The following is a 14,068-nucleotide window of genomic DNA, read 5'->3' on the forward strand; positions in this document are numbered from 1 at the left end:
ATTAGATGAAGAACGAGGATGGAGGGTTGGGGAACATGACAGGAAGAAATGTGTGTGTGTGTGTGTGTGGGATGGGGTGGGGGGGGGGGTCGAGGTCTGTTAAATGTACAACTAAGTGTGTGAACCCGTTCCATTCCTAATAATCCTCATGTTACACCAGCGATGTGTAGCCTGTTAGCAACTGCACACATTTCTTAGAATTTTTTTCCTCTCCTGCCACTATTTATTCATTCCATCCCTCACTTGCCTTGGGCTGTTTCCCCATCCTCCCTCATCCCTCCCTTCTCACTCAGTTTATTTATCCTGACATTAGGGTTTAATTACTCATTGGTAATAATTGTTTTCATAATTGTGCGGATCCTAATTGTCTCACGGAACAGGTGTTGGATGGGATCTGGAAGGGGAGTCTGTAAGTGATATGATCGGGACATACATGGCAATCATTGTATCAAGGCAAAGACACCCCACCTGGGGGTGCTATCCTGATGAAATAAAGGGGAGTGCGGGGGATTCTAAAGATGACACAAGGACACGGCACATAAAGAGGCATGGAGAGGCGCACACACACTAGGACACACACTACTTATCCCACTTGAATGATACATGCCTGCATGATCATACTCAAATAGAACGCCTCATTAGTGGATAAGCTGGATATGCTCTCTAACCTCCCCCAATCTATCTCTCTCCTCTCTCTTTTGCCTATTTGGATGGCAGCCCTGATCCTCTAAATGCAGGTTATCAGTCATCAGTGACTCAGGACGGTAAATAAAGAATCATTTATCTTTCTCTGTCTCTTTCTCCCTCCCTTATCTCAGTCTTTCTTTATTCTTTTCACCACAAATCTGTCTATCTCCGTAGATCCTATCACTGCCTATCTCGCTCTCTCTCGCACTCTCTCTCTTTCTCTCTCTCTCTCTCTCTCTCTATTGACATTCATTTCCTTTGATATAGCATTTGAAGGCTTCTAAATCTCATCATATGTGCTCGTAATGGACAGGTAGCAAAAAAAAACTAGTGGGCTGCTGTCTCTCATATCCGTGGCATCGAGTGCTATGCTCTGGCATTTGGCCGCTCTGGCTCCTTTGATGCCGTGTCATGCGTTTTTTTGCTGACGCCTGGACCTGTGTCACAACAAGCCAACGTTAGCGCCAGCCCCAGGCTCCTCACATACTGACAGTAGTAGGCCGTTGGTCAGATGCAGCGCTGCCACCGCTGTGATGGATGTCACCCCCCTTCCCCATACGAGACACCTAGACCTAGACCCCCACATGCCATGCCAGAACTGGGAACCTCAGCTGATGGCAGGATGACATGTGAACTGACATGACAATGCCAAAGACATGACACACACACACACACACACACACACACACACACACACACACACACACACACACACACACACACACACACACACACACACACACACACACACACACACACACACACACACACACACACACACACACACACACACACACACACACACACACACACACACACACACACACAAACACACACACACACATGCATACAGTCTAACTCACAGATAGACAAGAGGCACTTGCATGCCTGAGTGTGCAGGGGAGCGATTTCACTTGCACACACGTGCTCACATGCATGCGCAATGCGAACGGAATGTCATTCAGATGTTGGTGTACAAACAAGGGAGGGAAAATAAGTAGGAAATGGGATCTCAAGATTTTGCAGGCAGACTCTATGTAAGCAACACCGGGGTCAGGGTATGGTTGACACTCGTTCCCAGCGTCTGCCAGCACTTGTGTCAGCAGCATTGGCTCTTAGACGGCGATACAGGAGAAGCCCCCCCCCATCCATTCATAATGAGAGGATGTAACATAATTCAAGAGTGACATCCGTCGATGTTGCTGTGGAAACCCACAAAAAAAATTACCACAGCATAAAACGCAAATACATTAGTCATTTCGTTGACAATGACAAGCCTCCTTTCTATGAATTATGAAGCCTTCGTGTATCCTTTTTGTATGTCCCTTTTAGCCTCATGCTATCAGCTACATGATACCAGGCTTGCTCTGATGGTGTTTTTGCAGCCCAGCAGAAAAGCAGCAGAAGCCCACAAAGGGGGTTATTTGTCAGCTTGAAGCTAATCCACTGCCACTCAACAACCCCCCCATCTCCACCCCCATCCCATCAACCAAAAAAAACACACTGCTCCTTTGCCTTTCAGAGCAGGTCAGGGGTTGGCCTAAGCTTCTGAAGATGTTCAAACGCATCCCCCCTGAATAGTATCTCTGTTACACCAATGGCCTAATCCTCCACTTGAAGAGCAATTAAAAGTTTAGCCCAGACTTTAAAAAAGTAACCATGTGTGATCTTTTTTTTCCCTCCATTTTTTTTCCATCATGCGGGTCCGTCTCCGGCTGCGCGCATGGGGTGCATGTTAATAGGAAACTGCTTGCTGTGGCACTCGTCCAAAGGCATTCCAAACACACTGGGAAAAACCCCTGACTAAAGCGGGATGTGGACGAAGTGAAGAAAATAAAGCTTGGGATGGAAGGATCACCCACTCTGTCATTTTCTTATCTATTTCCCTTCCATTCCCTTTCTTTGTTCCTTTCGTAGACTCTCTCCAACTTTTGCATCTATTTCCAACTTCAATTCCCACTTTCTTTTTCTCAGTCCAAAGAGGTTCCCAAGGCACAAGCTCTGCGCCTGACAATTCATCCCGCCAGAGCTCTTTTGGAGGACTTTTTGCGCCTAGCAACAATTTTGTATGGCACAATTCCAACCATACAATAGTCGGAAGCATCAGGGAGTTCATGCTTTGGGTTTCCTGCTGTCTTTTTGGATTTATTGAATAGTCTTTTCTTACTGGAGCACATATATTTATACTGATATTTTTTTTGCCGATAGAAGATAATAGAGCGCAATAAACTCAGTAAAGACTCAAGACAACGTCGGTGGACAACCACTGAAGGACATTTGATTTGACCAGTATGCGGTCAGATTGTAAAACGACCACATGGTAAAAATGGAAGGGCAGAAAAATACTCAGTCTAAAGATCAACAAGAGAGTTCTAATAGCATCATCAACTCTTAACGAGGCTATGTGCTGTGTTCCCCGTAATGTCTGCCCCTCCTGTAATAAAAGTATTTTCAAAGGTGTTTAAAAAACGTTATTAGCAAGCTTTGGACCCATGTGGATTGTATAGCCTCGCAGTTTCCTGACACGATTTTAAATGAAAGATTACATTGATAGATTTGAATTCCAATCTCTTTTTATATTCCAATCCATTACCGTGGGCGCAGTTAAGGTGAGGAACAGGCAGCTGGATGCCCTTCTGAGAGTGGCTGCCTGAAAGGATGTGAAAGAATGACAAAAAAGTCAGTAGACTAGAACAAGAGCAAGAAAGAAAAACAATCTTTGCATCTTTGTTGACTCAGAAGATAACGTTGGCAAAATCAGACACTGAACTAGCAAGAGCCTCTTATCTTGGCTTTGCTTTCTTTCTTTTTTTTTTTCTTTTCTTCGTTCCGAATCTTGGGTGTTCTTTTGGAAAAGGTTACCCCCGGTTCCTCAGCTTCATCCAGAGCGACCTGCGAGGAATGTGTGCGGAGGAGTGAAGCTTGAAGAAGACAGAGAAACGCAAGGAAGTGAAGAGGAGTTACTGGAGCTTGACAGGGCCAAAGCTATCAGTCAAGCTAGAACATGATACCTGAGACTCTGCAGGGGCGGTTGCGCTAACAAAACTGCGGCTGACGACTACGCCCGAATTCCCACAACTCACTCGGCCCTGACATAAACCCTTTTTGAAATCCCCCTGATCACTAATACAGCTGAGAGGCCGTCCTCATTCAACCTCTTGTTTTTGACTAGTAGAGCCGGGCATTCTGTGCTTAGCTTAACATAGTAATTAAGTGCATCTAGCCAGCACCCAAACAGAACCTGAATCCACCCTGATCACATTCCAATTGATTTGCAGTCAGGCATTCACCTTGAGGGCATTTGTCTCATTTATCACCTCAGCATCATGATCTTTTTTTAATTCACCAGTCCTGAAATTACAGCAAGGCTTCACCTGCATTTGAGCTTTGCAAAGCAAAAGCAAAGCGATTGAGTTAAGGCAATTTAAGATCCCGGCTAGTGTGTTGTCTGATGTACTGTGGCTATTTGACACTTTCTGTGCATCTCAGGTGGCGTATCACAGGTCGCTGTCCGGTTGCCTATTAAAAATGAAACATAGCTTCTTAATTACTGACTGGTTCTTTTGGCAATCATGGCCATACTCATGTGTCACCCTTCTCTCACTCGCTCTGATTGTCTCCCTTGTTCGACTGGCCTCTTTATCTTCCTCTCCATCTCACTCTCCTCTTTGTATCCCTCCATCTCTCTTGGTTGACTGCAATAAGACACTAGCCCTCCAGTTTGTGTTTGCTCTCTTTGCCCCGATTCCTGCCTAGCCACAATTACTTCCTGTGGTTCCCGGTGGTGGGTCACTGCCATCCGCCAAAGGTATTTACAGCTGAAATTACACACACTGTGTTTTCCAAGCAGCCCCTACCTACATCATTCCATTATCCTTCACTACGTCCGGGGGCCTCTGGTGAAGGTGGGCTTGATTATAAATCCAGACATCCAGAGAGAAAAGGTTCAAAAAGGCTTCCTCAGGGGATGAGGAGAGGCAGTAGAGTGTAAACACAGTCACCATTGTGTGATGTGTACATGTACTGTATCATATGAGCATTGATGAGTGAGACTTTTTCAGAAAACACTTGACATTAAAGGGGACCTAATTTTCAGGTTCATACTTCATATGTATTTTAGGTTTTAATGTCTAAAAAACACATTATCTTTCACATAATGATAAACAGGTATATTCAGACACATACGGTCTGTCTGAATATACCTGTTTTCACCCTCTGTCTGAAACACTCTGTTTTAGCGCCTGTCTCTTTAAGCCCAGTCTGCTCTGATTGGTCAGTGTCTCCAGGTCTTCCGTATTTGCACTCTCTGTGTCTCTACACCATCATTGCAACTGATGACTGTAACGGCACTGTAGCAGCACTTTCTATATATAGTATAGTTGTGACATCAAAAATGACCAGAAGTCCTGACGGCTCGTTTAAAGTCACAGTTTCTGAATACGGGCTATGTGCATTTCTCTGTGGATTGAGCATTTTGATATTTTCACAATATTTATATAGTAATTTGATTTGCTTTATGATAAATAAAATGACAATGAAATCTCACTTTTAACATTATGGTACTTTTAAAGCTATGTATACCCTTAAGTTATGTGCCTTGACTAGTGCCAATGATCTGAATTACTCATGCCTGCTACCTATAAACAATTTATTTACCCAATAAAGGTTTGCTGGGAGATAACAGAAGAATTAAGGCTGAAACACAGTAACTTCACTTTTTGTGTGTGTGTGTGTGTGTGTGTGTGTGTGTGTGTGTGTGTGTGTGTGTGTGTGTGTGTGTGTGTGTGTGTGTGTGTGTGTGTGTTGGGGGGGTCCAAATCCAAGAGGTCACACATTATTGACAATAGTGGCACGGTCCTGTTATTACTGGCTCCAGCTCCACTTGAGTCAGGCAGCCCATGTGTTTTCCCTTTAGCGTCCAGGAAATAGGCCGGGCCAAGCTTCGGCCAGAGCTCCCAATAAACCTCTACCTTGTTTGCATTGGTTATTTTCTGGGATGACGGATTTGGTATATCACCCGTGGCTGTCACAGCTAGCTTTCAATCACAGGCGCACCCTCAAAGAGGCCCTCTGAAAAAACCTGGCATCTGGCAAAGATAAAGCAAACTACTGCTAACTTGTAATGAAAGCCATACATTGAAAGCTGCATGGGATTAGCTTTTAAAGTGGAACAATTTGATGAAGATTTGTTTTGTTGTATTTTTTCTCTATCTATGAATCAAAGCCTTTAGAATGATCATGCAACTGAATTGGCTCTTTTTAGATATGTGACATTTCAGTCTGTTTGTGTATGTGTCCACTGTTGGATTGATTGGCAGCTAAGTGGACCATGAGAGCAGGGAGGGCAGGGTATGGAGGAATGTACTCAGTCAGGCTAAGCAAACTCACCGGGTCTGAAAATCACCGGTATCTGGTGGGGGGTCAGCTATGTGCCGTATGACAGCATAGACAGACAGCAAGGGGAACACTTTCACTGTAACACCCACCGTCTGCTTTAATTTCTCACAATGTCAAATGACCCTCGCCATCGCTCACGCATCAAAGTATCTTCAGGACAGCAAAACCCTAGCCGTCGACCCTGATTGTGTGTGCGTGCGTCGCAGAAAGTTTTGTTAATCTTATTCTCGTGCCGAGTCCCCAAACGGTTCCCGATGAATACTTGAAAGAGAGAGAGAGAGAGAAGAAAAGCATCAGTTGTGACAACCTGAAAGCCATATGTGATTTCACATGGCATGTCGGACATTTAATTTTTCTACCCCCGGCTACTTCTGAGACACTTACCTAGAGAAATGACTGAGAAAGAATCACGTTTTATTTCATTCATTTATTTAAAAGACAGAATGAATAGAGCGAAGGTCGCTGTGCAGACGGTAGTTGCTGCAGATTCTAATCCAAAGCCTCTGGCGATCTCTGCATGAACTCCATTTCTGGTCTGCAAACAAATTAGCTTTTTTTTTCTCTCTTTTCTATCTTGCTCTCCCTCCAGTGAAAATAAGGGAAAATTCAGGTGAATAAAATCTATTTGTCCATTTAACTTTTTCCCCCCTCCCTGTCAGCTTCTTTTCTCTCTCCCAAACTCAATTTTCCCTCGGTGCTCACCTGCCCGAGTGTATATTTTCTTTAGCGACGGTCTCGGCAGCTATTCATTAGGCAACAGTTGTTTAATTTGTTCCATTAGAAAACAGTGTTTCCAAGGAGTATGTCACTCCACTAAATCTGATCCAGACAATGTACTTTTTTATCCAACCACAAGCAAGCTGAGGGATTTGTTAACACACCTCACACCAAACAAGTGTTTCAGAGAAACAGAGCGAAAACAAAAAAAACAACAAACAAACAAACAAACGCTAAAAAAACATGATTTAATATCTTAGCATCTCTTCAAGTGTTATTACACTTATAGAGAGCAGTTCTCCTTCTGGGCCCCCGATTTAATTATGCAACAAATGTTTGACTATCCAAGTGAAATTTGCATGAATATTTATACCAATTCATTTGTTGAGTGTTGATTGTAATTACATGGAAACATGATTTATTGCCAAGATTGCTGTGCTAGCCAGCCAGCCAGAGAAAAAAAGAATCAGGCTTGAAAATATATAAATAAATGCAAATTTCCACACAGGCAAACACAGCAAAAAGAAGCCCATTTTTTCCCCAGTGCTTTGTGGGAAATTTCATTATCAAAAAGGAGAATCTTTCACGGTATGTGCCTGGCAGAGATTCAGAGGGCCTTACAGTAAGTGTCTCAGAATGACAAAATAACAAGGAGGTTCAATGTTCCTATAGTGACTTGTCAATACATGACGATAATGTCCCTCATATCTGTGTGGATGTGTCTATTTACGCTCTGTCACTCTTTTTTTAAAGTTGCAGACACACTTTTCACGCATAATACATATCCGTCGACATGATAGGAGCTTGACATGATGTTTTGGCATGCGTCTCTCAGATCAAATGACAGAGTTAGATGGGGGATGGATAGACGTGCAAATTAAAGACTGATCACAGAGGCTGATAACAGATTTGACTTCATCGGTTGAGACAATCTGGCACCGAATGGATAGCGATGGAGGGGAGACGGACAAAATGAGTAATGGGCCTCTGTTTAATATTCTCATGTTGCAACAAGGAATTATAGAGGGAGGGAGGGAGGGAGGGGGAACAAAAGCAGAAGGACAACATGAGGAAGTTATGAGGTCCAGCGAGGGGCTGGAGGAGAAGCAACAGAGGAAAGCTCTGACTGTGTTTGTATTTAATTAATGAATGGCATTAGCCATTTGTAATGCCATTTATTCTGGTAATGACCAAGCCTGATCTTTCATTCCTCTCCTCATGCTCATTCTCCCTCTTTCATCCCCCCACCTCTCTGCCATTACCTTTGTACAATGCTCGAACAGGGATTGAGAGATGTAGAGGGGAGGAATGGAAACGGACTGTGACAGTGAGCAAGAGGCCACCCTTTAATGACATGCTGTGTTACTGCTTAACTCAGGACACTGCTCAATAATGTGTTAGAGCAGGCTACACTTATTGACAGTGTGAACCCACGCCACGTCTAGGAAAAGCTTTTGGGCGTGTGCGCATACATGCGTGCAATCAGGTCCTTGTTTGTTTGGACTCCTGTCTCTTGTGCTTTTTGCTCTGCGGAGTCAAATCAGACTTCCCGCAGAGCTGGACGCTTGTTCACCTTGTCCTTTTTCATTGGGCAAATAAACAAGAGAATGGGGCCGGTGCATTCTTGCCTACTTAGCTGTATTTAACACACAGGTTTAGCCAGCTGCCATGTCTTCTTGGTCCCCCGAGCTTCAAGTGAGCTTGTGAAAGGCTCCCTTTGTACAGTCTCCCCCGTGTCCTTGTTACAATGTCTTCCTATTGATAGTTTTTAGGGTGAGAGAAAGGCGTGACCTTGTTTGTGGTGATAAAAAGTCTTTCATGGCTATTGTGATAGAGCAGAGGAGGTTTTGTATCCTATTTTTGGTGCTAGGAAAGTAACATCACAGCTATCTTGGTGATTTATGTTAGCTCTAATAGTTGTGCCCTTAAAAGCTAGCTAGCACTCCTCTACAACTCCTACTGATTCCTTTAATTAAAGCATAGTCATTTGTCAGACAACCCCGTAATCCCCCAAAACAAACGTGCATTGCTGCAAAGGGCTGTTTCTCTGATGGATGAACAGAAACACATGGCTAATTATTATGCAGAATGATGTCATCTGATTGGCCTATCCTTAACCAAGCTCACTCCTCATGCCGAAACCAATCCAACCCACCCAATGAAGGAAAGAAGTACCAACTGATCAGAGGCAGAGAAGGGCGGGTCATGCCTTTGCAATATAGGGAGCTCCAATAACGTTATTCTGCATAATAATTAGCCATGTGCTTCTGTTTGGGAGTGTGTAGCATAGGTATGGAGAAATGGCCCTTTTGAGCAATGCACATTTGTTTTCGGGATAACCATCTGTTGGAAAAATGGATTTTCTGTCTATTGGGGCTTCAGCTGTCGGAACAATGGGCAGTCCCCAGTCTCCTTACCCTTGCCCCCTTTTTCCTAAGTTCTCTACCATCCTGATCCAGAATCCCTTTCCAAAACCCAGAGGATCCAAGTCCCTAGCTGTCGTCAAACAAAACAAAAAAAAGTAAAAACAGTCCCTTTTATAGTGACCCCCGGCCGTTTGGTTTCTCTTGTAGCCGTTTCGCCGAGTGACCTTCTCGGTGGTGAGCCAGCCCCAGGATCCTCACCAGCAGGGATCGCTGCAGAGCTGCTACGACAGCGGCCTGGACGAGTCGGAGACGCCGAGCAGCAAGAGTTCGTCCGGCCCCCGGCTGGGCGCCCTTCCCCTGCCCGAGGACAGCTACGAGAGGACAACGCCGGATGGCAGTGTCGGTGAGGCAGAGCACATGGAAAATGGTAGGGGCAAGCGTTAAGATACAGGAAACACACATGCACATAGAGCATTCACGTACAGTATCACACCTGGTGGTATACAGTCTCAGAAACATACAAAAACACAAGAGGTTCTGTCCTTTTTTAAATATTTGTTATAGTAGAGTAGAGTACAGTAGACTTTTCTGTGGATGGTTTTGGCTGGAAAACTTTGCTTAGTGAATCGGGTGTGATGTGGTGTTGAGGCTGTAATGTAGAAGCAGTTGCAACTTTTATTGAAGCTTAAGCCCTTCCACAAACATACTTAATATGAAGACGAGGCATTGGATTTATTATGAAACCTATGGTTCTGTTTTAGAAGCAGCAGGCTTATTTGATCAAAGGCGCTACACAAGGGAATATATGTAGCAGACATATTCTTTAAGATCAACACCTTTCAGGCCGCCTTTCTCCCTTTAAGTTCTCTCTCTTTTCTTTACAATTCCTGTTTAATTTCATTCGTCTTCTCGGTTTCAACTTGACTGAGGATCGATTCTGTAGAAGATCTCTATGTATTTTTGAGATGAAGTGAAGGAGGAGTAACAATGGGGGTTGATACCCAACTTGAATGGTTAAGAAGCTATACAAATAGCCGCTGCACCAATTTCTAATGTGTCTTTGGCTAGAAGCCTGTAAGAAGGAGTTTATTTTCCTACAATTGGGAAATAGAGATGATGTTCTGTAGGTTGGAATGTAAAAAGACAGTAGAGAGAGTGGGTGGGAGCAGTGGAAAAAGAGCCGATTGTAAAGACGGTCCCTGTGTACAGTACTGCACCTTCCCTTGCAGGATCTTCTAAAAGCTAGCCTGAGCTAGTTTCCTACCAAGACCAAAATATGTGTGAGTGTGTGTATCTGGGTGTGCAGTGTGAGATGGGGGTAATGGTCCCATTCATAGTCTAGTAGTCTGAGGCGATGCTTAACAAGGACGAGCTGTCTTGAGAGTGCTAAGCCTAAGTGCAGGCTTCCCCACTGCAGCTTAGGATAAGGATATTCAAATGGCTTAAAGATTCAAATCCTCTCTTTTTTTTAAAGGAGTTGTTTTGGAGATGATTTCTTAACTTATTTTTCAGATCAGCAGAGTTGATATAACATTCCACTGTATATGCAAGGTGAGGGCCGCATGGACATCCCTAAGGACATGGTACAATGTCTAGTTATGGGTTTACACTGACCCTGGAGAGCAGACAGAAAGTTAGGCAAAGCAGACAGATGTGCACAAGAACAGGCTATTACACAGGTGCCCACTTTTTGGGCCAAATTTGGTCCTTAATGCAGATTAAAAGGGATTTGAACCACTTTAATGTGAGCTGATATGGCTACCTTGTGGATACTTAAAGTCTTTTTTTTCACACAATAGGCACCCATTTACTGGCCGAATTAGACTCAATTAAAAAAGACTCATTTGAGTTTGGTCTCCGCTTAAAGTAATAGGACAGGGACCGTTGATAGCAGAAACCCAGTTAGATGAAATCGTGATCAGCCTGTCAATGAAATCCACCTTGAGAACATTAAAAAAAACCCGGTATAAATAGTGAAACTAAACTGAATGTTGAACACCAAAAATGAGCCAATGAATCATAGAATACCTGCCAATGTCAAATGTTTTACAAATAACATATTGACCTAAAATATGTGGTAATTTAATCCCTGATAAAAATTTTGTTTCAACCAAGCTCCCACCACAGCGATTTCCTGGTTTATCCAATAAGGAAGTGCCAAAAATTGCACACACAGCTTAGTTAAACCTATTTAAAGCCTGATACCGAAAACATTATGGTCTGTATGTTTAGGTCATATCCATGACAACACTGAGGGGGGTACATTTTTTTTTTATACCAGTCTAGTTTTTCTTTTATTGGAGGTTAAAGTTTATGAATAATTAGGGGCGCTGCCTCTTGAGTGACAGCTGGCCTCTGGCCCTCACTTCACCTCAGAGGTGTACGTCAGCCAGATGGACGTATCTCCCTCCCCCCGAACGTCACATCAATGCTCTTTTTTGGTAAGAGGAAATGAGGCGGAGTTACAGTCCAACAAGATGGCGACTCCCATAGGCGAGGACGATTGGATCAAGTTGAGAGAACGGACCTCAACGGAGAGGCTACGTCCATTTTTTACACAGTCTATGGTTTCAGCTCAGTGCACATATGATCTTCCATGGTTTCAGAGGCCACTTTTGCAAAATACACTGGAGCTTTAGAACAGTTTAGGTCAAAGCGCATTGCTTCTGCTCACTATCTTTAGAAAGATCAGCTGAACCGCTGCGTTCAAGTTTTTTTTTTTCTTTTTTTTGCAGATGCATAGGCATCTGTACGTGCGAGTGCACGTGAATGCTGGCCTGTTTAATTCAACACATTGTTTTCAATCTCAAAAGCAAACCTTTTGGATATCTTGCAGCACCTACACACAACCCTGAGCTCTCAGTTTGTAACTCTGCAACCATGAGGAGATGTAATTCTGAGTTAGGTAGGGCAGCACGGTGACCTTGTGGTGTGAGAGACTGTGATTGAACATGGCCCTAAAGTTCAATCCCAAGAAGAAAAAAACAAAGCAACTATCCTTCCTGTTAAAGAGTCCTTGTGGAAGACGCTGAGCCCCCTGCTGCTTACTTATGCCAGGTCATTGTGGATACTGGCATCAGCTAAATACCGAAGTGTAAAGTAAATGCAATCATCTAAGGTTAGGGCAAATATTGGCAAAGTGCTTCTGCCTCTTCAGGGATGCTAACTACAGTCATTAGCACTCCCCCTTGTGTTGTAGCCAGAGCACACACGGACACACGCACACACGCACGCACGCACACACACAAACACACACACACACACACACACACACACACACACACACACACACACACACACACACACACACACACACACACACACACACACACACACACACACACACACACACACACACACACACACACACACACACACACACAAAAACACACGCACACACACACACACACACACACACACACACACACACACACACACACACACACACACACACCATCAGCACTGCTTTAAATTAAACCTGAGCTCTTTTAGAAAACGAGGGAGTTATGAGGAAAGAGGGAGAACAAAAGTTAGCAGATGGCTTGTCGTAGCGCTCAGTGTTGGCATGGGCATCATTAGCGACAGGTTATTGCAGGGATTTACACGCGTAATGCGACGGCAAATCGCAGTTGTCCTGTGGAAGACCATAAGGTGTGTGTCTGTGTGTGTGTGTGTGTGTGTGTGTGTGTGTGTCTGCGTGCGTGCGTGCCTGTGAGGTAGATGAAAACAATTGAAGTCAGTTCAAGGCTATAAAAAAAAACCTTGACCTTGGCGCCAGAGCATCAGTTTACAAACTAAATCTGAGGATTTGATTTTTGTTTCCCTACCCGCAGTGTTACTCATCATGTTTGATTGTAGTTGCTTTGTGTCAGGGAGAAATGCAGACAAAGGCTGGTGTCCCTCTTTCATTCCGTGCCTTCTCCAACTTTAACTCGCTCATTTTTTCGATCGATGTTCGTACAATGTGCCGGAACGACCATCCTCCACTGCAGCTGCTCGTCTGTCTCACACACATGAATGCACGCACACCCGGCACACACACATACGCAGGCAACCGTACTAACACGGGCCTGGACAAACACACTTGAAGACAACACACACAAACACAGTCTGTTTTTCACTCTTCATTCATCCTTTCTTTCCACCACGCACAGATGTGCCGAGGGACTGTTTTTTTTGTTGTTTCATTTTCTTTTCCTCTTCTCCTTCGTCAAGGTCAGCTTTCAAACTTTTTTATTTTCTATTGGTTGACTTCTTTCCGTGGGGAGTGTCAAATCAGACAATAAAAAGAAAGACAAAAACAATCTTTCCATCCAAGACAGATTCTTCGGAAAAAACGTCTCAAAACACAGATGGCCGGGGTCATCGCGGGAATATGAACACATTCTTGACCCAATCCACACTATCCAAACTACCACACGAGACTCCTCTGTAGTGTCTTCATAGATGTTGTTTTAGTCAGAGTGAGAGACAGTCAAAAGCGGCATGGCAGGGACCTATGAGAATACTGCTGTATCTTTACAGACGGTTGTGGAATTAGTTCAGTGAAAAGGTGAACAAACCAATCAATTTGTAGTCTTTGGAGCAAGAAAAACATCAATTCAACCGTAAATCTTGGGCAGTGCATAGCTCGAGATATTGCTCAGCTGCTATGGCACTTGGTACAATTCCTGAAGTCTTGATCTTTTGATGCACAGCTGGGCCCCTCACTTATTCATAAGCGTACCCCGGTGCTCATCAGATATTCATAAACGCTGAGTGTTTGGAGTCAAACACCCGATTAGGCCGTTATGGATGTCAAAGAGCCCTTCCTGATGTACAGTGTTATCGGTGGGTCAAAGACTCGTGCTCTATTATTGATCTACACATTGCCAAGGGGGGTGGGGGTGGAAAGGTGGGTG

General features: G+C 44.0%; 1 protein-coding gene across 1 annotated transcript in view; it reads left to right on the top strand.

Moving 5' to 3' along the window:
* Positions 1 to 14,068, top strand: part of pcdh7b (protocadherin 7b) — a gene marked incomplete at its 5' end in the record, with an annotated part of 114,869 nt that overhangs the window by 46,032 nt on the left and 54,769 nt on the right. The window contains one exon of the mRNA XM_083936668.1: positions 9,375 to 9,594. Coding sequence (XP_083792794.1) covers positions 9,375 to 9,594 — 220 coding nt within the window. The remainder of the gene's footprint in view (positions 1 to 9,374; positions 9,595 to 14,068) is intronic.

This window comes from Echiichthys vipera, assembly GCF_963691815.1.
Source record: "Echiichthys vipera genome assembly, chromosome: 22".
Taxonomy (NCBI): domain Eukaryota; kingdom Metazoa; phylum Chordata; class Actinopteri; order Perciformes; family Trachinidae; genus Echiichthys; species Echiichthys vipera.